The sequence below is a fragment of the Akebia trifoliata genome, chromosome 3 (genome assembly GCF_017979445.1).
Source record: "Akebia trifoliata isolate Shusen 1 chromosome 3, ASM1797944v1, whole genome shotgun sequence".
Lineage (NCBI taxonomy): Eukaryota > Viridiplantae > Streptophyta > Magnoliopsida > Ranunculales > Lardizabalaceae > Akebia > Akebia trifoliata.
In genome coordinates, this window is record NC_141377.1 from 39,360,080 (window position 1) to 39,384,452 (window position 24,373).

The 24,373-nt window shown below is 36.2% G+C and overlaps 3 protein-coding genes across 5 annotated transcripts; all 3 read left to right on the plus strand.

The window, feature by feature from the left end:
* The first annotated feature begins 7,631 nt into the window (after positions 1-7,631).
* Positions 7,632-10,368, plus strand: LOC147406867 (purine permease 1-like). Of its 2 annotated transcripts, none has more exons than XM_086435192.1 (2): positions 7,632-9,588; positions 9,794-10,103. In XM_086435192.1, exons 1-2 carry the CDS (start codon positions 8,848-8,850, stop codon positions 9,857-9,859), a joined length of 807 nt encoding a protein of 268 aa, XP_086291318.1. In that variant the 5' UTR covers positions 7,632-8,847; the 3' UTR covers positions 9,860-10,103. The 2 variants fall into 2 exon arrangements, with proteins under 2 accessions (XP_086291318.1, XP_086291317.1); XM_086435191.1 differs by having other exon boundaries at positions 7,648-9,588; positions 9,951-10,368.
* A 4,307-nt stretch (positions 10,369-14,675) lies between these two features.
* Positions 14,676-24,246, plus strand: LOC147406868 (purine permease 3-like). Of its 2 annotated transcripts, XR_015176622.1 has the most exons (3): positions 14,676-15,617; positions 16,180-16,700; positions 24,137-24,246. XR_015176622.1 is itself a non-coding variant. In XM_086435199.1 (2 exons), the coding sequence occupies exons 1-2, from the start codon at positions 14,871-14,873 to the stop codon at positions 16,528-16,530; spliced, it is 1,098 nt and encodes a 365-aa protein (XP_086291325.1). In that variant the 5' UTR covers positions 14,676-14,870; the 3' UTR covers positions 16,531-17,006. The 2 variants fall into 2 exon arrangements, 1 of the variants encoding a protein (XP_086291325.1); XM_086435199.1 differs by lacking the exon at positions 24,137-24,246 and having other exon boundaries at positions 16,180-17,006.
* Positions 20,498-24,246, plus strand: LOC147406869 (purine permease 3-like). The gene is made up of 2 exons (XM_086435200.1): positions 20,498-21,305; positions 23,620-24,246. Exons 1-2 carry the CDS (start codon positions 20,556-20,558, stop codon positions 23,956-23,958), a joined length of 1,089 nt encoding a protein of 362 aa, XP_086291326.1. The 5' UTR covers positions 20,498-20,555; the 3' UTR covers positions 23,959-24,246.
* Positions 24,247-24,373: the final 127 nt, after the last annotated feature.

A 24,373-nucleotide genomic window follows, 5' to 3' on the forward strand; every position in this document is an offset into this window, starting at 1 on the left:
CTTATTGGTATGAGATATGTGATTATTTTACAAACTGCCTGAGTCGAGTATACCTATTACGGATAGTTGATTTATTGGTATGGGACTTGTGAATGTTTGATATACTAGTCGAACCGGGCATGGTATGATAGCTGGTGTATCAGTATGAGTTATTGAACCATACGAACCTTCACTAGTCGATTGAAGTATGATAGCCAGTGTATTGGTGAGAATAATTCAATATAGAGTGATGAGCTATTGTTATGAATTTCGGCATTTTAATCTAGCTTTAGAAACGTGTTACTATTAATATTGTCCAAATAGTTGTTGAAATTATTGCCCGACAAAAAGTGTTTATCGTGAATCTTGCTTATTGTAACTTATTTGGCTACTGAGCTTTCGAGCTGCTGAGGTCATTATTTTAATATTTTATATTGCATATTGAGTTGATAGTGATGCGAGCAAGCGGGGGTTTGTGGATATTTGTGCTTGGAGGTGTGATGTTGGGTGTATTAAGTATATCAGCCTTTTTACAGGTATGCTAATATGTAAAGATGATCGAGTAGTGGACTATTTCTTTATTTAAATGTATATTGGGGGGGTGTATAAATGGAATTTTTAGTTTAGTTTTAGCTTGTATGATAATATGGTGTGGATGGATGAGATGAATATTAGCTTATGAATTGAAGAAATAAGTGATATATAAAAAACGATAAGTGATTCATTGTGATGAGTTCACCCCTGATATTTAAGAAGTCTGAATCTTGGGGTGTGATACATGGCCCGCCATGGCATTATTGACATAGGGGTGCCTAGCTGGCATGTGTCTCGTAGAAGAATGTTCAATTGGCGCATTTCCTTGTGAAATCGCTTGCATCAACAGTATGCATGGTTAATTGATGTTTGTCACTTTAACACACCAACCATGAGGAAAACAAACAATCATACAGGAGTTGCCTAACATCTTGGAATGATGGTGTACGTGTTGAAAAGGGGATACGATGAAGGTCATCTGACAATATCAACAAAGATGAGGTAATAGAGGACATGTGATGCACCCGGCCAAGGGATGCCTAACTAGAAATAGGAGGCTCAAGTGGTTGACACTGCCATGACACTAAGATGGGAAAATGCTTTGGAGTCCTTGGTGTGAATATCAAGGAACTTCGCACAATGCAATTGTGATAATCTAGTGTATTGTTGTTTAAGGTCCCCAAATTGCATTCCTATCACCAAGGGGAGACAAGGTCATTGAGCCACAAGGTGCATACGTAAACGATCGATAAGTTTGCCAAAACTCAATCCCCAAAAGCACTTGAAACAAACTCATGAAACCCAATGACGGTACAATATAGTACATCACAACCCAATACTTGAAGAGACTCGCAATTGAGCTCGCACAAAAGGGTGAAGAATACATGTATGAATATCCGTCCATTGCACCCTTTGCAGGGTGAAGAATACAAGGTAGCACTTAGTTGGCATGTGCCCCAAACAGGAATGGGTGTATTTCTTGGAGAAATCTCCTGGCATCATAGGGCATGTCCTACGTTTGTGGGCTAAATATTAAGGTCCTACCCTTGTTTTGTCTGCCGAGCTTGCAGGCCAGTGGGCTCAATTAACACTCTTATTCCTAGCAGGCATGAATCCCAAAGAGAAACGTCGAGCTAGCACATTTCTTACAGAGATCTCCTGCATCAGATGACACATTTTGGCGGTAAGATGCATTTAGTCACAATTTACCAATGTTTTCAGACGTCGAAGCAGGAGTCATGGTGCTCGGCTAGCTAGTGCCTCGAGGCATAAAGCGCAAGCTTCACATGCATGATATTTTTAAATAAATAATATGATATTAAAAAAATTAGGACAAGCATTGCACAGTTCTCTATTTCAAATCCACACAATCAAATTTCATATGTTACTACTTTGTATTTGAATTCATTTGTAAGTATTCCAATTATATTGCATATTAGCCATAACAAAGAAATAGAAGTAAAAAAAAAATTGTATAAAAAATCTTGCTTCGATAGCACAAAATAAAGAGGAAAGTAAAGTGTAATGAAAAGAATAAGAAGTTAGAGGAAAAAAACGCATTATTTAAATATAAAAGAATTAAAGTGACGTGTATGTATGTCTTTTAGGTGTCTCATGATTTGAGGTGTAAGCCTCAACTGCTTTTATGTTTCAACTTAATGCCTCAAGGCGTTTTTAAAGAGCCACATTTTGAGACGTGTAAGCTCACACGCCTCTATAAACATTGCAATTACTACTTGGCACAGTCATCGATGAGGAATACAAACAAGGGAGCATTGCTCTGTATCAAGTTCCCACACGAGCTGACTAACATTTCTCAAGGATGATGTGCGTGCAGCAGAGATTATCATTGCCGCACGGCAAAATAAAAAAGGTGATACGAGAGGTCATGATAGAGGACATGTGTCATCTTTTAGACCTTTTAAAAGGGGTGACAAACTTTTTCTTATTCTTTTTTATAACCAATCAAGAAAAAGAAGCGAGATGACCAAAAGGGGTACGGGATACCTCACACACTGATTGACGGATAACCTGCACCTTTCATTGACACTTTAGAACCTATTCTAACATTTGTTCACCGAGAGAGATTGTCAATTTGGTGATGAAGTGTATCCAAGTATGAACTTAGTTTGTACTTATCTTTACAACTAAAGTGCTCATTAATCCAACTATTGAAACACTATGCCACCTTTATAAAACAATCCTCCTGTTTCTTCCAAATTTAACCTCTGAAATTCTACAATGACAATCTGCAATGAGTGGGTTTCTCTCTTTTCCTTTTCAACTGTCACCCATGAACCCAATAACTTCAGTGGAACCCATATCTACAGTGTTGTGCTTTTAACCTTAAAAAAAGGGAAACATATATCCAGTGTGTTGCAACCTACCTAGTCTTGCATGACTGCCTATCTATGGCTAAATCATGTGTACTGAGTTTTGTCAACTCAGGTGTGTCAAATAAACCATTAAATATGACACACAACTCCAATGAGTTTTTAATTACATTTGTTGAGTTTTCAACTTGACTTGATAGGGCCTCTGAGTCGAAGCAACATGTTGATTCAATTGGCCGAGTTAGTTACAAACTTGAAGAAGTGTTATATTTGAAAGTTATTCTCAAAATTAATATTGTGGGTGCAAATTCCTTTCCTTTGGTTGTTAGCTCACTCTTCTTCCTCTCCTCAAGATTTGTGCTCTCTCTTGTGTCTTGTGGAGTTTGTGATCACACTCTAACTGTCAAATCTTATGATTTTGGTATAGTTGATCCTAAATAAAAAATTGCATACATTTGATTTTGAAACATCCCATTTTTATAATGATTGTGACTTTTTGTTCATATCGTGCTTAGTTTTATTAAAATAATTTTTTTTTTTTTTACTTTTCAAATCTTAATTAATCATCGTACATTTCTACTTTGAGATTTTTACACGTCAGTGGTGTCTCTTGTATGTCATGTTTCTTTTGGCATATGTTCTCTCGATGACATAAGAGTTCTCAAGTTAGGGACTAATTTAGGAGTTTTTCTTGTTCCAACAAATGTAATACAAAAATATAATTTTAAACACTGTTCAATTACAACATCAATGGTAGCACCCTCGTTATCATTGGACCTGGTAGCTCATGACCTAATATCAAATCACTTATCGGAGTATGTTTTGAAACTTGGAAACTCAACTTGACTAGTAACGAATAGACTTGACATGAGTTGTTGTTGTTGTTGTTGTGGTTGTTGATGTAACTTAGCTTATAACCCAATGCATTGCAAAGTTCACTCAGCTGGGTTCCTAGTAGATTTTATGAGTAGGTTCAAATGAGCCTTTGTGTAGAATCAACCCAACATTCAATTAAGTTGAATTGATTGGTTTTTAAAGATAACCATGAGGACTAAATCATATTTTAGAACTTGTTGAGTTGAATTGAAACATGGCCGAGTATACTTGACTCAATTGGATTTTGAGCAACTCAACCCCAAAATTTGGGCTTTTGCCTTGACTTGACTCAGTGGACATTTGAATTGAATCAGAGTTTTCAAGTTTTAAATTTAGAAGATAGAAATGGAGATTAATTACCCAAAGATCATCTTCAATTGCAGAAGTCAGTAACATCCAAAGATCTATTGTTATGAATTTCGGCATTTTAATCTAGCTTTAGAAATGTGTACTGTTAATATAGTCCAAATAGTTGTTGAAATTATTGTCCGACAAAATGTGTTTATCTTGAATCTTGCTTATTGTAACTTATTTGGACCCTGTTATTTAACTTGCTACTGAGCTTTTGAGCAGCTGAGGTCATTATTTTCATATTTTATATTGCATATTGAATTGATAGTGATGCGAGCAAGCAGGGGTTTGTGGATATTTGTGCTTGGAGGTGCGATCTTGGGTGTATTAAGTATATCAGCCTTTTTACAGGTATGTTAATACGTAAAGATGATCGAGTCGTGGACTATTTCTTTATTTAAATGTATATTTGGGGGGTGTATAAATGAACTTTTTAGTTTAGTTTTAGCTTGTATGATAATATGGTGTGGATGGATGAGATGAATATTCGATTATGAATTGAAGAAATAAGTGATATATAAAAAATGATAAGTGATTCGTTGTGACGAGTTCACCCCTGATATTTAAGAAGTCCAAATCTTGGGGCACAGGGGCACCTAGCTGGCGTGTGTCTCATAGAAGAATGTTCAATTGGCGCATTTCCTTGCAAAATCGTTTGCATCATGGCACACATCATGACAACAGGATGCAAGGTTAATTGATGTTAGTCAATTTAACACATCCAACCATGAGGAAAACAAACAATCATACAGGAGTTGCCTAACGTTTTGGAATGATGGTGTACGTGTTGAAAAGGGGATACGATGAAGGTCATCTGACAATATCAACAAAGATGAGGTGATAGAGGACATGTGATGCACCCGACCAAGGGATGCCTAACTAGAAATAGGAGGCTCAAGTGGTTGACACTGCCACGACACTAACATGGGAAAATGCTTTGGAGTCCTTGGTGTGAATGTCAAGGAACTTCGCACAATGCTATCATGATAATCTAGTGTATTGTTGTTTAAGGTCCCCAAATTGCATTCCTATCACCAAGGGGAGACAAAGTCATTGAGCCACAAGGTGCATACGTAAACCATCGATAAGTTTGCCAAAACTCAATCCCCAAAAGCACTTGAAACAAACTCATGAAACCCAATGATGGTACAATGTAGTGCATCACAACCCAATACTTGAAGAGACTTGCAGTTGAGCTTGCACAAAAGGGTGAAGGATACAAGGTAGCATTTAGTTGGCATGTGCCCCAGACAGGAATGGGTGTATTTCTTGGAGAAACCTCCTGGCATCATAGGGGATATCCTAACAGCAAGATGCACAGTGACGCACTGAGCCCCTTTAAAAGAGGGTGACCAAATGGGATCCCCTCACCCTACACCTTTGTCCACTAAGAGACATGCCAAGGGGATGAAGGGTTGACCAAATGGGATCCCCTCACATTGGCGAGTAACCTACACCTTTCATTGATACTGTAGGCCTTATCCACACATTTTTTCACTAGGAGACAGTGCCAAGGGGAGGGGTTGACCAAATGGGGTCCCCTCCCATTGCTGAGTAACTTGAACCTTTCATTGACACTTTAGACCTTATTCACACATTTGTCCACTAGAAGACACTACCAACTGGAGCGTGGGCCTGAAATCAAGCATTCGAGCTATGGAGAATTAACTGTTGAATACTTTTAGTCGGCAATTATCCTGTTTATTCCAAATTTAATCCAACCTTGGCTCTTTCGATAATGTTAGTTCTAAACGTTGGGACCCAAATCTACAGTGTTGGACATTTACATAAATAGTGGAAACATCTTAAGCTTGCGTATCTATGGTTTATTCATGTGCATGAGTGGAGCCAACTCAGTCGAATCAAATAAATATATTACATTTATTTTCTTTTTCTGAAATTTAGAGTAATATTTATGTTTCTATTTTCCAAAAATAAAAGTATTAACTATAATCCACTGAGTTTTTAATTAGACTTAGAGGGTTTTCAACTCGACTTGATTGGTTTTTCAGGTCTAAGCAACAAGTTGATACAATTGTTGAAGTTGTCAATTTATAAACTCGAAGAAGTTCAAGTGTCATTACTCAAAATTACTAATCAAAAGTAATATGGTGAGAACAAATTCCTTTTCTCTAGCAGTTATATCACACTTTTTCCTCTCCAAGGTGGATCATTCATGTGTGCTGTGGATCTTGTGATCACACTTCCAAGATTAAGTCAGGTATGATTTTGATAGAGTAATGGGTCTTGAATAGAAAATTGCACACTTTTTTCCTTTGAAACGCTCCCTTTTTGTAATGGTTGTAACTTTTTGGTCATATTGATTCTTGTCAAAATCAGTTTTTGTGTGTGTGTTTCAGCTGTCAATTATTACACATTTCTTGTCAAATCCTATAAATGTTGTTGTTTACATGATCAAATATGCTATTTAAACACTCTTGCGTGATCAAAGTAAAGTCCAACACAATTGATCAACAAAAAAGTATCAATTGATTGTAGTAGAGATCGATCTTTGATTGGGCAAGACTGACACCTAACACCTTTCGGATTGCGTAACTTGACCTCTCAAACAGATTTCTAACTCAAATTATCTCTGAATTCATATTTGGAGTCACATTCGGTTCTTAGATTGTAGAACTTGGTGGCAACTCCCCCAACTTAAAAAAGATCAATCGAGATCTCATATTGAGGGCACCCTCATGCCAACATGACATTCTCAATCAATGCTATCTTATTGTCTATATAATCCCATTTTTTAAGTTGGGATTTGCCAATTCTTAGTTCTCGTTATAGGCTTGGAGTTAGGGCTATAAATGGGTTCAGGCTTTGGTTTTGGGCTGGCTTTGCCTGCTAATAACCTTGAATATTTGTGGATCAGGTCAGGCCGCCTAGCTCAGTTGGAAACTTGGAATCAACCATTAAATGGTTCGTTCGGACTTGAGTTAAATTGATGTTCGATCAGCACTGGCTGTTTACAACCCATCCCGATCTCGTTCGTGGATTGGGATTCCTGGTTTTGTACTAGATGCTTGTGGTGAGGATCGCGAGGCAATATGGCCACTCTCTCCGTATCCCGTCGAGATCATGTTGACTTGTCTGAGGTAAATCATTTAAATCTGATTACAATTGTTTATTGATGTGTATTTATATGCAAACAAGCATACTTTTTTTTATTTTATTTTATATATATATATTTAAAAATAAGGTGGATTTGAAGATGGTTAGTGGCAAGATCATATTTTTATGAATCACGGGGTGACACAGGGTATTTACTGCGATTCTCACAATTCTGACGTGGGATGCGTACATAACCGTAAATGGTTTTTTCTCGTATCGTTAGAAAAAACATCTACGGTTATGTGCACATCCCACGTCAGAATTGTGAGAATCGCAGTAAATACTGTGCCACCTCAGCATTAGTGTATTTTTATTTAAATTATAAATTTTTTTAGTCATTTTACGGCTCGACTGATGAGTTTAAGATGATTTGCCAAGTCACCTCAGTCTTGGGGCAAGGTTTGAAATGCAGTCTTTCTGTGTCTAATTATTGAATTTCTTATGTTCACACCCTTGGAAGCTGTTATCCTGACAAAAAGTTCTCATTGACTCAACTGTTGAAAGTTGAAACGCTAAGCCACCTTTAGAAAACAATCCATTACCATTCGTCATCAGTGTGCGTGCTTGGACTTCAACATAAATAAGGGAAATATGCAGTGGATTCCAAGCTACCCATGTTCTGCCGCATCGAGTTGAGTAAAGTTGGGTGAGTCAAATAAACGTGTTACATTTATTAGATATATCCACCAAATATATTTAGGATTTTTCTCTCCATTAAACAGACTGTGGAGGTAAGAAGAAAATTAATATTTTCTTAGAGGTCAATTCTTGTTTTCTGGGGATTTATTTAGTTTTTTATTTTTTTACAGATATTTTTTCTTGAAAATCCCTTACATGTCAACCGTCTTGATGTGGGGGATGGTTGAGGCTCTCCATCAATCAAACGGTTGAGATAAGAGGAAAAATACATATTTCCTTGAGATCAATACAGGCCTTTTAGGGATTAGCACATTTTTTCTAGGGATGCTTAGGACCTCAACCATCTGTTTGATGAAGACCCCTAACCCTTAGTGTTTCCCTTAAAACATTATTCAATTACAACAGCAATGGTAGCACTCCTGTTATCGTTGAACATTCATGATTTGCTTTCTAGTATGTCTATTTTTTGTTTAAAAAAAAGAAAAAGAAAATACTAGATATAATTATGCCCCTCAGTATTTAATATGAATTTAATCTTCATATGTAGAAGATTTGGCTCTAGACAGAATAAAATTGGGGAACATGACTCGTTAGCCAACCACAAATCTTTAGGATTAGGATGTTGTAATTGAGTTTCTAATCCAATTCATGTAAAAGCTTAGAGGAACAGAGTTCCTTCTTGATTCTAAGAGTCAGCTCAACCCAAAATTCAATCGAATCGATTTGATAGGTTTTCAAGGATAACCACAAATATTAAATCATAATATTAAAACTTGTTGAGTCGACTCGACTTGATTGGATTTCAAAGTGACTTGGCCCCAAAACTTAATTGGCCATCATCTAATTGCAAGTTTTTGGATTGGACTCAAATAAACATCCAATTTCAAGCCGAGTTTTGGAGTTCTAAAATACAGACATGGAAGTTAATTAAATACCCAAAGATCATCTTAAATTGCAGAGTCTGTGACACCATTCGCTAGTCTAGACTCAAAGACTCTAGAGGACCAAAGATCTATCCATGACTACAAGCATGGAAATAGAGAGCCAAGCAATGAAGAAAGACAACAATACCTCTCTAAAGAGACCACTTCTATGGCTAAATTGCGCTATATTAGCCTTCGGCACCACGGGTGGCCCAATGCTCTTGCGTCTCTACTTCCTTCGAGGTGGCAAACGAGTTTGGCTATCAAGTTGTTTGGAAACCGCCGGATGGCCAGTCATGCTTCTCCCTCTATGTGTCTCCTACTTCCATCGTCGTGCCAAAGCAACTCAACAAGTTAAGCTCTTCTTCATCACGCCCCGACTCTTCATTGCTAGCGCCTTTCTTGGTGTCCTCACGGGCTTAGACGACTACTTGTACGCATACGCCGTGTCACGTCTTCCTGTGTCAACTTTCTCAATTATAATTTCTACTCATTTGGCTTTCACAGCTGGGTTTGCCTTTCTTTTAGTTAGGCAGAAGTTTACTTCTTATTCTGTGAATTCAGTTGTTTTATTGACGATTGGAGCGGTTGTTCTTGGAGTTCATACAAGTAACGACCGGCCTGCTGGGGAATCGAATATCCAGTACTTTGTGGGGTTCTTTATGACATTGGCAGCATCAGCGTTGTATGGGTTTGTGTTGCCGATGGTGGAATTTACATATAAGAAAGCTAAGCAAAGTATAAGTTACTCTTTAGTGATGGAGATGCAGCTTGTGATCTCTCTATTTGCTACTATTTTTTGCTTCATAGGGATGCTAGCCAACCATGACTTCCAGGTATTAACCCACCCTTCTCTCTCTCTCTCTCTTCCACATGCACACACACGCGCGTCTGCTAAGAACATATCATCATTTATCCTAAATATTGGGATCCACAACAAGAATCCCATTTTTCCCTTCAATTCTAAAAGCAATAAATTCTAGAGGTATGGGAGATTTTTTACACAATTTATACTCTTTGACTCTCAAAGAATTTGGACAGACAGTGAAAACAGATGCAAATTCACTTTCAATGACAGAAGATTTGATTTTGGACAAAGTGAAATAGATGAGCAAGATTTGTTTAGTCGATCCCAAATATGTGGGATAAGACTTTGTTGTTGTCGTCTAATGCAACCTTATGTCATTGGGGCTTTCAGACTATTTCGAGAGAAGCAAGAGAATATGAGCTTGGAGAAGTGATGTATTACATGGTGCTTGTCTTGAATGCGGTCGTTTGGCAGTTCTTTTTCTTAGGAGCAGTAGGGGTCATCTTCTGTGCCTCCTCATTGTTTTCTGGTATTCTTATTGCCTCTCTACTTCCCGTGACGGAGATCTTAGCCGTTATCTTCTACCATGAGAAATTCACACCTGAGAAGGGGATCGCCCTCACCCTCTCTCTTTGGAGTTTTGTTTCTTACTTCTACGGCGAGTTCAAAGAAGGTAAGAAAAAGGGCCAAACCCCTGAATCAGACTCCTAGTTCTACACGACCTTAAGTTATTCATTGGTGAATAACTTGGTTAACTAAGTAGATGTAATAGATAATATCATTTAGAGTATTAATTTGTACTGTGATACATCAAAATCATATTTTAAGATTAGATCAAATTGTTATAGAGATCATCGATCATGCGAAATAAGCATTTTGTTAGGTAAATCATATGCAGCCAACATCCAACACACAATGTTCTTTCCACTATACTATCCATAATCCAACAAGTGGAGATTGTCCATCATCGACATGGTTTAAAATGTCGTATTGAATGAATGTTTTGGGCAATCGAAAAATCAATAGCCTATCAGCTGACACATTACTGACATTTAATGTTTTGGAGTAAATCTTTCATAACGGGCCTCAGCTGATTCCGATACGTTTCAACGGATACATGAAATGAAGTTTGTCCGCTATTTTAGTGAGGAGCTAAATGAAATGAAGGAAAGGAAGATGATATATGGCGGCTCTACTTTACTCCTTAAAAGGTATATAGTTTATTGATTGTTGTTGCCGAGGGCACATGTTAACGTGCAATAAATACACTTTGGAAATTGGAATCTGAAGTTATTTTTGTAAAACATAATTTTTTTAAGGCATTTTTGATACAAAATCCAATTTTCAAAGTGTATTTATTGCACTTTAACGTGTACCCTAATGGCACTGGTTAACAAAATCCTATTACTAGTTTGGTAATACAACTACAAAAAATAACGTTCCTATAAAATAACAATGGAACAATAGAAGATAAAATCAAATACTAATTGGATATGCAAGTATTGTCCACTGGTTTACATGATGGATAGGATTATATACACTCACTTTTTCACTCGATACACCCACTTTATTATTTCACTCACCCAAAAAATTTACTGCATTTCACCCGCCATCCCTACCTAATTCCTCCTAGAACTTCTTCTTCTCTCTCATTTGTATCTCTCAGTTTCTCATTTTTCTTCTTATTCTTTAAATCTACATAAGTTTAAACTAAGAATTCGTGGTACTAGAAGTAATACCTTTAGAACTTGTAAAATAGGTTAACAATGATCGTGGAAACCTCAATTCCTAATGTAATTACTTCTAAGTCAGTACCGGATTCACCAATGTAAATTTTCAGTAGTTTCCTACCAAACGGAAAATTTGTCTTTTTTTTTTTTTTAAGTGTGCGTGACGAGTAATTTCATCATTTTTTTGGAAAAGGGCATGATGAACGAGCAAAAAAGTGGTTGTATATAGTCCACTGGTATCTAAATGCATTTATGATTCCTATCCACTTTCATGTCTTGAAGTGCAATATGAGGTTCGAGCTTGAGGTCACTCTAGTATGATTCATGATATATTTGTGTTCACCGATCTCAAATCGTTTTTTACCATCAATGCCATGATTAGGTCCCTGTCTTAGTATTAGTCCAAATAAAAAAATTTAGCCTAAGCCCCATATTCGACCCAAATTGACTGATATTCGTACTTTTAAGCCCATTTTTTCATTAAAACTAATTACTTTTAGGTTAATGAAACCCAAATTAGGGTAATGATCAAGCCAATGTGGAATCAAAATTAATTTTGTTCATGGTTTAACAGGGGCCGTTTTATCCCATTTTCAAGGCGGTCCCATCTGGTTTGATTTGTTTCAAGCCATGTATCAGCAGGATGTCTTCTTCAGCAACACAAATATTGCAATCGGCTAGTGCTCATTGATCACACTCTTCAAAAGTAATTGTCTTATTATTAAGGTTTTATATTTTAACAAGCTCACATTGATCATTGATTGCTATGAGTTTGAGGGAGAGTGTTGAGTATTAATGCATTATAATAAGATGTATTATGATAGATAAAATCATATTTTAAGATTAGATCAAATTGATCTTAAAGTAAGATCAAATTGTAAAACATTAAGATTGAATCCAATTAGATTATCTCATAATTTCTAGAATCATAAATTTAACCAGTTTCCTAGAAAGGAAGTACTATTTCCATGGTTGCACCCCCAACTGGGCATGCTGCGTTCACTTAAATGAATTGAGCAACAACAACAACTATGATGACATAGTCAGTTATGTGAAAATGGGCCCACTTCCATTGGAGGCTCATCCTCTCTTTTTTTTATTACCACAATTGTTCTTCCCAGTTGTATCGCATGGTTTGACATCATATTTCAGGTTTGTTGTCCCAAACTTCACATGGCATATGTTGAAATTGTCCATTTAATGATTATAAAGGTTGATTCTAACGACTATTCCAATTATTACTTCATTGGATTGTCTGCTAATTTGATCGTTAGAGTGTAACTCTAGGGAATACAATAGAACACGAAGAGTTATCTAAAGTAAGGTAGAAGATTCTCGAGAAAAATACCTCCACATTATCCATTAAAAAATTCTTGGCTTTTTGAATTTTGTGATCTTTGCATTGATGTTTTTAGGCCACTTTGGAAGAGGGAAGTTTGCTTTTCTTGTGGACTTGGATCCTCTTAATGGGGTGTAGGTAAATATTTCAGATCAATTGAAAGGTATTTTTGGATTTTTGATCTTTTAATTAAGAGTTGTGATAATCTTACTCGCTTCATGTGACATTCTCAATGGACTTTCTTAACGTGACATGTGAAAAATTTGTATATCTGTATTTCTTGGGATACACAACCGTACGATCTCATAAAAAATACAGTTATGTATATCAAGGCATACAGATGTACGGATCTAACACACGTCACATCAAGAGAGTCAATTGAATATGCCACATGGGAAAATCATATTATCACGATTCTTATAACCTATGGTCACTGTGAGACTATGTCGACTGATTGAACGAACTTCTTATCTCTAATCTCTTGAAAGCTGTTATCCTGACAAAAGTCCTCATTGGCCCAACCATTGAAATGCTAAGCCAACTTGAGAAAAACAAAGCAATGATCCACTAACTTTACGACAAATCAGTCGTCATTTTTTAGTGAACTTTGTCTTTAATTTCTACCTAGATAAGGGAAACATCTAGTGAACTGCAACCTACCTAGTCTTTGCATGCTCCACCGCTTATCTATGGGTATAAACCATGAGCTACGAGTTATGACAACTCGATGGAGTCAAATAAATGTATAACATGTATTATATATCCATAAATATATTTTTAGTGTTGTAATAGTTAGAATTAACATATATGTAACATAACTCCACGGAATTTTTAATTAGACTTGGTGAGTTTCCAACTGGACTTGGGAGAGCTTTCGAGTTAAATCAACAAATTGATTTCGTTGTTAGAGTATAAAATCGAAGAAGCTAGGTGTCATTATTCAAAATTAATTTTGTGGATGCAAATTCCTTTTCTCTATTTGTTAGTTCACAATTCTTCCTCTCTTCAAGGCAAGTGCCCATTCTTCTACTCAATGATTAAATCGATTATGATTTGATAGAGTAATTGATCCTCAATAGAAAATTACGTATTTTTTCTTCCAAAGCCTTTGCTTTTTATAATGATTGTGACTTTGTGGTCATATTGTTCTTATTCTAGTCAAAATCTTTTGTATTCCTAAACTCACAATTATTACGTGTTACTTCTCTAATATTCAACTCTCTAGACACCTAGAAAAGGGTGTGTCGCTTCACCCATTGTCCATTTGATCAGATCTAGAGAGATTCAGACCATCCAATCATGATCACATTAGATCTATAAAAAGTGATTTATTGGCATATATTCAAACACATTTTTTGCATTTTTCTAGAGTATAGAAATCCCTAATTCCTTTTTCTAACTTTCATTTTTTAATATTTAATTTGTTTGACTTATCAAGGCAATTCTCCATCTTTACAAGATAATGAATTGTGAGTAAGAGATCGACCTCGTTGTACCATGGAAATGTCTTACTTGAAACCATTTTGCAAACTTGAGTTTTTATTTGACTAGTGACTGATTAACATTCTAAAGAAAATGATTTTATGTCTCAAGTTCAACATGACCCATACCAAATCAGCTCTCTGGAGTATGTTTGGATACTCAAAAACTCGACTTGACAAATCAAGTGTAAAATTGGACAAGTCAAATTAATAAATACTAATTTATTAAATATTTTAATAGATTTTTTTTTTTTTTTCATTTTAGAAAAATATTAAATCTAATGGCCCATCTAAGTTTATAATCCTCAAATAATAAGAAATAATAAGCGAGTTGGCTATGAACAAAAAGGAATGGATGAACATGATTTGTTTAGTTGACCCCAAAATCTTTGGGATTAGTGGTTGATGCTGTTCTTGTCGGTGTTTTATTGTAATTGAGTTTAAAATTCATCACATATCAAATTCGACTCAGTTGGGGTCACTAATTGGTTCAAACAAACTCTAGTATAGACTCAATCCTAAAATCAAAGGAGGAATTGATTTTATAAGATAGCCATAGAGCCATGGAGATTAAATCATAGTTTTTAAATTTATCAAATCAAATTGAAACTCAGCCTAAGCCCCAAAACTAATGGGCACCTTCAAATCACTAGTTCCCAACTTGACTCATTCGAGTTGAGTCAAGTTTTGGAGTTTTAAATACCCATAGATCATCTTTAATTCCGGAGTCGAGTGACACCACAAGTTTAGACACCCATCCATGACAACAAGCAACACCATGGAGATGGAGAGCCAAGCAGTACTCAAGAAAGACAATAATGCTTTTCTAAAGAAATCACTTCTCTGGCTAAACTGCGTGTTATTGGTCATCAGCACAGGTGGCCCATTACTCTTGCGCCTCTACTTCGTTCGCGGTGGTAAACGAATTTGGTTATCAAGTTGTTTGGAAACCGCCGGGTGGCCAATCATGCTTCTCCCTCTCTCTATCTCTTATTTCATTCGCCGTGCCAAACCGAATCAAGAAGCTAAGCTCTTCTTCATCACGCCTCGTCTCTTCCTCGCTAGCGCGGGTCTTGGCATCCTCACTGGCTTCGACGATTACATGTATGCTTATGGCGTGTCACGTCTTCCTGTGTCAACTTCTGCTCTTATAATTTCTACTCAATTGGCTTTCACAGCTGGGTTTGCTTATCTTTTAGTTAAACAGAAGTTTACATCTTATACGGTAAATTCGGTTGTGTTGTTGACGGTTGGAGCGGTTGTTCTTGGGCTTCATACGAGTGGAGACCAGCCGGCTGGGGAATCGACTAAGCAGTACTTTGTGGGTTTCTTTATGACACTGGGAGCATCGGCTTTGTATGGGTTTGTGTTACCGATGGTGGAGCTTACTTACAAGAAGGCTAAGCAAACTATAAGTTACTCTTTAGTGATGGAGATGCAGCTTGTGCTGTCTCTATTTGCTACTATTGTTTGCATCATAGGGATGCTAGTGAACCATGACTTCCAGGTACTCTCTTTCCCTCTTACTCCCACAAACTAGACCTCACGAGGTTTATTTGCTACTAATTAGACAATTTTTTTTATTAAGATAAATGATGCATGTTTTGTATTTCATACATCAAATCCGATTAATACAATCCACACCCTCAAATTTGGATCCCAATGTTATGATCCTAGTACAATCTAATACAGCGAGGGCCCAATCCAGTAAATACTGGATCAATTCCAAATCCAGTATAATTCTTATGTGTGGGTATCATCATCTTTATTAGCATCATCTATACTTTATCCCAAAGATTAGGATCCACAAAATTAATCTCATTTCTCCCTGCAAAATCCAAGATACATCTGGAGATTTTACTGAAATTTTCAGGCTGATTGTCAAAGAACTTGAATGAAAACAGTGAAAAAAAGATATGAATTTTCTCAATAACAGAAAACTTGACTTTGAACAAAATGACGGAGGAATATGATTTGTTTAGCCGAACCAAATCTTTAAGATAAGGGTCTGTTGTTCTTGTCGTTATCCTGACTGACAACCTAATGCAACCTCCCTTATGGGTTTTCAGGCTATTCCAAGAGAAGCAAGAGAGTTCGAGCTTGGCAGAGTGATGTACTACATGGTGCTTGTATGGAATGCAATCATATGGCAGTTCTTCTTCTTGGGAGCAATCGGGGTCATCTTCTGTGCTTCCTCATTGTTTTCTGGTATTCTTATTGCTGTTCTACTTCCTGTGACGGAGATCTTAGCTGTATTCTTCTACCACGAGAAATTCACAGCTGAGAAGGGGATTTCTCTAGCTCTCTCTCTTTGGGGTTTTGTTTCTTATTTCTATGGAGAGCTCAAAGAAAGCAGGAAAAAGAGCCTAACCCTAGAATCAGAGACTCCTAATGCAAGCTCTACGTTATTGCAAACCTAACGAAGAATGTTAATGTATTTGCTTCATTGTCACTCTCTGGAATTATGATTCTTTTTATATTTCTTGTCATAAGAAATTCACAACTGAAAGCGAACACAAAGGAAGGAGAAAAAGCTGAACCCCAACAGCAGAGATTTCCTGTTCAAGCACTCTATAATTGCAAGGCCGAGGTAGAATGTGTCTTTATGTGGTTATAGATGTTATAGATCTGAAGAAATTGATTGTGTGACACTCTTCATTGCTGTTATCTCGAAGTTTAATCTCTGTCGGTTTATCAATCTTTTGAGATCCTTTTGTTCTTGATTCCTACCATCATACAACAAAACTAGTGCAATCGTTCTGAAAGACACTCGGAAGTTTGTAGAGCAGAGTACTTGAATCCAATTAGGGATCAGATCAGTTCCAGATTATGATGATTCACAATTGTAATCCTTGTTTATTGTCATTTCCTAGAAATTTAATTCATAGTTCCTCTACTTTTCAATGATTTTCATAATATTTTAAAACGAAAATTTTCTATATCAAAGATTTTCCTTTCCAAGAACGCCACTCACTACCTAAAGTCATAAAAAGAATATAACTACAATTTGGTCTTGTAAAGATATGAGGGTTTTTTTTTTTTTTTTTTCCAAAAGCTAAAATTCATTTTCTTTACAAGTAATGAATTTTCAGAATAGATAATCTACTTTAAGTTCAAATACATAGTTTATGTGAAAACTTGAAGAATTTTATATAATATCTATGAACCTTTAAAGGTACCGAGGCCTTCAACCATCTACAATATAAGAAGATACGGAAAAACAAATCGGTTTCAGATTCCCACAACTACTCGCTGGATAGAACCAAATCAGAATCAATTTGTTTTTAGAAGCGACTCTAATCACCAATAGAAAAAATGGATCATGCACGAAAATTTGGATTCCTATTAAACGGGTACCCATTGACACCCCTATTAGACACACCAAGGCAAGTGCTTTCTATTTGATACCAAGGTATTAAAATTTTGATTTCCCTGTCTATTTTGGTCAGCTTGGAAATGAAAATATGACATAAAAAATTATGGATGTCCGGAAATTTCCATCAAAATTTTAGGAAACAATGAAACATCCATGCTCATAATTTGCTTTTAGGGATTAGCACAATTTTTTCTAGGGATGCTTAGGACCTCAACCATCTGTTTGATGGAGAGAGCCCCTGGTGTTTCCCTTAAAACATTATTCAATTACAACATCAGCCGTAGCACTCCTGTTATCATTGAACATTCATGATTTGCTTTCTAACTTTTTATTTTTTGTTTTTTGTTTTTTTATTTTTTTAAAAAAAAGAAAATACTAGATATAATTATGCCCCTCAACATTTAATCTTCATATGTAGAAGATTTGGCTCTAGACAAAATAAAATAGGAGAACATGACTCGTTAATCAATCCCAAATCTTTAGGATTAGGATGTTCTAGTTGAGTTTCTAATCCAATTCATGTAAAAGTTTAGATTTTTAAAAATGACCCACTTCCATTGGAGGCTCATCCTCTCTTTCTTGTAGATTTTTGAGATCCCTAATTTTATTTTTTTGACGTTGTTTACTCCTCCCAATTGTATCCCATGTTTTGACATCATATTTCAGATTTATTGTCCCAAACTTCACATGGCATATGTTGAAATTGTCCATTAATGATTAAGAAAGTTGATTCTAACTATTATTTTAATTATTATTTTGTTCCATTGTCTGCTAAGTTGATCGTTATTGGAATGTAACTTTAGGGAATACAATGGAACACTTGCAAAGAGTTATCTAAAATAAGGTAGAAGATTCTCGGAAAAAATACCTCCGCATTATCCATTAAAAAATTCTTGGCTTTTTGAATTTTGTTATCTTTCCATTGATGTTTTTGAGCCACTTCGGAAGAGGGAAGTTCGCTTTTCTTGTGGATTTGGATCGTCTTGATTGGGTGTAGGTAAATATTTTAGATCATTGAAATGGTTTTTTGGATTTTTTATCTTTTAGTTAAGAATTGGCATAATCTGACTTCCCCATGTGGCATTCTCAATGGACTCCCTGATGTGACATGTGAAAGAATTGTAGATCTGTACTTCTTGAGATACACAGTTGCATGGTCTCGTAAAAATGCAATTGTGTATCCCGAGAAAGACAGATCCACGATTCTAGTACATGTCACGTCATGAGAGTCGATTGAGTGTGCCACGTGGGAAAGTCATTTTATCACGATTCTTGGAAGCTGTTATCCGGACAAAAGTCCTCATTGATCCAACCATTGAAATGCTAAGCCAACTTTAGTAAAGAACGTAATAATCCACTAACTTTAGGACAAACCAATAGTCATTTTTTAAGTATACTTTGACTTTAATTTCAACCTAAACAAGGGAAACATCCAGTGAAATGCAACCTACCTAGTCTTTGCATGCTCCACCGCTTATCTATGGGTATAAAATAAATCATGAGCTAGGAGTTGAGACGCTCGATGGAATCAAATAAATGTATTATATATCCATAAATATATTTTTAGTGCTGTAATAGTTAGAATTATAAATATATGTATAACTTAACTCCACTGAATTTTTAATTCGACTTGGTGAGTTTCCAACTCGACTTGGACAAGCATTCGAGTTAAATCAACAAATTGATTTCATTGATCAAGTTGTTAGATTATAAAATGGAAGAAGTTAAGTGTCATTATTCAAAATTAATATTGTGGATGCAAATTCCTTTTCTCTAGTTGTTGGATCACAATTCTTCCTCTCTTCAATGCAAGTGCTCATTCTTCTACCTTGTGGACCTTGTGATCACACTCAATTGATTAAATCGATTATGATTTGATAGAGTAATTGATCCTGAATAGAAAATGACGCATTTGTTCTTTTGAAGCACTACAGGAAAATTTATATATACCGACGGGATTTAGCGACGGTCAAATTACATTCATCGGTATAGAGCACTATAACAACAGATCAAAATAAATGTCGTTGATGTAGAGTTAATTTTCCCGTTTTTTTCCCCCCCTCTTCTTATATTTTCCTTAAGCAAATGAGCTCTTTATTTTCCTTCAACTAGACGAACTCTCTTGATTTCGACAACGATGTCAATAAGTTTGTCGGTAAAGGTGTAAACAACTAGCGAAAAAGAATTTTTCACACCAATTTTTTTTCAAAAAATAAGGGATATATCAACGGTAATTTTATGTGACCGTCACTAAAACAATTACTGACCCATTAAATTCTAACGAGTGTCGATGAAAAATCTAACTGTTGGTATAATATTCTACGACGGCCTTATGAGCATATAACGACAGATCTAACCGTCGGTATAAGTGTTTTTCTAGTAGTGAAGCCTCTGCTTTTTTCTCCTGAAGCCTTTGCTTTTTATAGTCAAAATTAATTGTGACTTTGTGATCATATTGATCTTATTCTAGTCAAAATCATTTTTATTCCTCAAATCACAATTATTGCATGTTACTTCTCTAATATTCAACTTTCACTTTTAAAAGATGATGAATTGTGATCAAGAGATCGACCTCGTTGTACCCTGGAAATGTCTCACTTGAAACTATTTTGCAAACTTGAGTTTTTATTTGAGTAGTGACTGATTAACGTTCTAAAGAAAATGATTTTATGCCCCAGTTCAACATCCCTCGCTTTCTTTTTATTACTTTCATATTCTAGACTAATTTTTTCCAACACTTGATAGGTCATGACCTATACCAAATCATCTCTGGGGTATGTTTGGATACTCAAAAACTCGACTTGACAAGCCAAGTGCAAAATTGGACAAGCCAAATTAATAAATATTAATTTATTAAATATTTTAATAGAAAAAATCATTTTTTTTTTTCATTTTTCAAATCAAATCGAAACTCGGCCTGAGCCCCGAAACTAATGGGCACCTTCTAATCACTAGTTCCCAACTTGACTCATTCGAGTTGAGTCAAGTTTTGGAGTTCTAAATACCCATAGGTCATCTTGAATTTCAGAGTCCAGGGACACCATATACTTGTAGTCTAGACTCCCATCCATGACAACAAGCAACACCATGGAGATGGAGAGCCAAGCAGTACTCAAGAAAGACAATAATGCTTTTCTAAAGAAATCACTTCTATGGTTAAACTGCGTGGTATTGGCCATCGGCAATTCAGGTGGCCCATTACTCTTGCGCCTCTACTTTGTTCGTGGTGGCGAACGAATTTGGCTATCAAGTTGTTTGGAAACCGCCGGGTGGCCAATCATGCTTCTCCCTCTCTCCATCTCTTATTTCATTCGCCGTGCCAAACCGAATCAAGAAGCTAAGCTCTTCTTCATCACGCCTCGTCTGTTCCTTGCTAGTGCGGGTCTTGGCATCCTCACTGGCTTCGACGATTACATGTATGCTTATGGCGTGTCACGTCTTCCTGTGTCAACTTCTGCTCTTATAATTTCTACTCAATTGGCTTTCACAGCTGGGTTTGCTTATCTTTTAGTTAAGCAGAAGTTTACATCTTATACGGTAAATTCGGTTGTGTTGTTGACGGTTGGAGCGGTTGTTCTTGGGCTACGTACGAATGGAGACCGGCCGGCTGGGGAATCGACTAAGCAGTACTTTGTGGGTTTCTTTATGACACTGGGAGCATCGGCTTTGTATGGGTTTGTGTTACCGATGGTTGAGTTTACTTACAAGAAGGCTAAGCAAAGTATAAGTTACTCTTTAGTGATGGAGATGCAGCTTGTGATGTCTCTATTTGCTACTATTGTTTGCATCATAGGGATGCTAGTGAACCATGACTTCCAGGTTCTCTCTTTCTCTCTTACTCTCACGCATGCAGGCACGTGTGCATGTACACAGACACGCACACCGCCGGCTATGTAAAAAACTTGTTCCCTAGTTTTTAACGGGCCGGTATAGGATACCCTTATCTCCTAGAATTATAAACTAATAAACAAACATGAACGGACATGCCAAATGACAAAAAAAAAAAAAGGAACATGGGAGTTGTGTGGCTGTACAACTCTCTGGATTCGGAATGTTTGGAAGGCAGAGTTGGAGTTGGAATTAAAAATTCCATTAATCAACTTTATTTACACCATATGGATCGCGAATTCAAGAAATTGTAGAGCTTCCAGAACCCTTAAAAAACTAGTAAATTTGGTGGAGTGAAATGCTTGGAGCTTAACTCGGAACAACTCCAGAACTGCCCAGGACCATACCACCCAATAGTCCAAGCTGTCTAGTCCATACCATAGTAACGGAAAACACGACTTTTCCATTTGATACAAAAAAAACATCGTTTTACTCCCTCGTTTTTATCATAAGAAAAAAAATTTGAACACTTTTTTTTTTTTTTAATGTGGGATTTGATACATAATAGAATTTGGTGATTCATAAATGTAAAAATATGAGATTTTATGATAATAACTTGATTTTATGAATTTTCATTAAATATATATATTTTTTTTCATAACTTTTAATATAATTTTTTTATTTTTTATTTTCGTCATTCTTCTCTTTTTTCTATTTTCAATGTTTTTTCCAAAATTTTCCGTTGCCATTTTAAATTCGTACTCCTGACTTTGTAACTATGGTCCACCCTGTAACAGTATTTTGTATTGAGTACCCTCTGATGACTCCGACTCTAAAATTCATGTTTAGAAGAGTTGCTATCGACTCTCAATTCTCCCAACTCCCACAAACTTGAACTCACGAAGTTTATTAGAGTTGGGATTTTTTAACGCCACACCCTTATTAGACACTTGAAGTTTTACACATGAAAAGAGAATTAAAGGTGTTTGGATATGTTGTCGGTCTTAGTTGCACAATATAGTCCTCTTACTAGAGCCCTATCGTCCTGTTTGTTTCTCTCCTCAATCCTCATTACGAGGTGGGGTCCAAATTTTTTTTTTGAGTCGAGAGAAAGCTCTCTATTCCAGAACTCTTTTTTGAGAAGTCATGTGTTAGGTGTCCCACCAAAGAAATTAATTCCTCTCTCTCTCATATTTTGGGATGAATATTCTACTCCCATTCGAAGTTATCTCAAGGTAGCCTTAGTGGTCTCTTACAAAATTTGGGTGAGGACTAATTTTATAGGTTCAAGGCATTAACTGTCCAATTATTAACATATTTGCAATTTCCTGATTAGGCTAAATTACATAATTTTACGTTCCCTAAACGTCGAGGAATTTACCATATAAAAATCATGGCGCTCTGTCATGTGATTTGTTTGCATAACTTTGTTTGTATATGCCGGCAGTGGTGTCCTACCAGATCATAGGAAGATCACAAATTTCAATGATGGTAAATAACTCAATTCCTGATTATTATTATTTTTATAAGTAAATTTCTGACAGATATTTAGCTAAGATGGATCGAGACAAGTGGGGCCGAAGTCAGATTTGATTATCCGTCCACTTAACTTCTTTAAAGTAAATCGATAGATATACAAGATATTTGAAGACATTTTCACATAAATTAGTTGAGAAAGCGCACTTCGACAGGGATCCAATTATGACCCGATTTGGTAATCTAACCGATCGGTTTTGGATGAACCATGTCCAATCCAAAGAGGACTCGATCTGATAATAACTTGTAAAATAAATGAATCAATTTTTTTACTAAGATAAATGATGCATGTTTTGTATTTCATACATCAAATCCGATTGATACAATCCACACCCTCAAATTTGGATCCCAATGTTATGATCCTAGTACAATCTAATACAGTGAGGGCCCAATCCAGTAAATACTGGATCAATTCCAAATCCAATATGATTCTTAGCTGTGGGTATCATCTTTATTAGCATCATCTATGCTCTATCCCAAATATTAGGATCCACAAAATTAATCTCATTTCTCCCTTCAAAATCCAAGATACATGTGGAGATTTTACTGAATTTTTCACGCTGATTGTCAAAGAACTTGGATGAAAACAGTGAAAAAAGATACAAACTCTCTCAATAACAGATAACTTGACTTCAGACAGAATGAAATGGAGGAATATGATTTGTTTAACCAAACCCAAATCTTTAGGATAAGGGTTCGTTATTGTTGTTGTTGTTATCATCATCATCCTGACTGTCAACCTAATACAACCACCCTTTTGGGTTTTCAGGCTATTCCAAGAGAAGCAAGAGAGTTTGAGCTTGGCAAAGTGATGTACTACATGGTGCTTGTATGGAATGCAATCATATGGCAGTTCTTCTTCTTGGGAGCAATAGGGGTCATCTTCTGCGCTTCCTCATTGTTTTCTGGTATTCTTATTGCTGTTCTACTTCCTATGACGGAGATCTTAGCTGTATTCTTCTACCACGAGAAATTCACAGCTGAGAAGGGGATTGCTCTCGCTCTCTCTCTTTGGGGTTTTGTTTCTTATTTCTATGGAGAGCTCAAGGAAAGCAGAAAAAAGAGCCTAACCCTAGAATCAGAGACTCCTAATGCAAGCTCTACATAATTGCAAACCTAATGAAGAATGTTAATGTATTTGCTTCATCGTCACTCTCTGGAATTATGATTGTTATTATATTTCTTGTCATAAGAAATTCACAACTGAAAGCGAACACAGGAAGGAGAAAAAGCTGAACCCCAACAGCAGATTTCCTGTTCAAGCACTCTATAATTGCAAGGCAGAGGAAGAGTGTGTGTCTTTATGTGGTCATACGCGTTATAGATCTGAAGAAATTGATTGTGTGACGCTCTTCATTGCTGTTATCTCTAAGTTCAATTGCTGTCAGTTTATCAATCTTTTGAGATCCTTTTGTTCTTGATTCTTACCATCATAAAGCAAAACTAGTGCAAGCTTTCTGAAAGACACAGAAGTTTTTAGAGCAGAGTACTTGAATCCAATTAGGGATCAGATCCAGAAGTAC

What these genes read in the sequence shown, in the direction of transcription:
- LOC147406867 (XM_086435191.1), top strand. Translation starts at nt 8,848, where the DNA reads ATGACTACAAGCATGGAAATAGAGAGCCAAGCAATGAAGAAAGACAAC. An exon ending in TAGCCAACCATGACTTCCAG is followed by an intron (nt 9,589 to 9,950) that starts GTATTAACCCAC and finishes TGGGGCTTTCAG; the next exon opens with ACTATTTCGAGAGAAGCAAG.
- LOC147406868 (XM_086435199.1), top strand. Translation starts at nt 14,871, where the DNA reads ATGACAACAAGCAACACCATGGAGATGGAGAGCCAAGCAGTACTCAAG. An exon ending in TAGTGAACCATGACTTCCAG is followed by an intron (nt 15,618 to 16,179) that starts GTACTCTCTTTC and finishes ATGGGTTTTCAG; the next exon opens with GCTATTCCAAGAGAAGCAAG.
- LOC147406869 (XM_086435200.1), top strand. Translation starts at nt 20,556, where the DNA reads ATGACAACAAGCAACACCATGGAGATGGAGAGCCAAGCAGTACTCAAG. An exon ending in TAGTGAACCATGACTTCCAG is followed by an intron (nt 21,306 to 23,619) that starts GTTCTCTCTTTC and finishes TTGGGTTTTCAG; the next exon opens with GCTATTCCAAGAGAAGCAAG.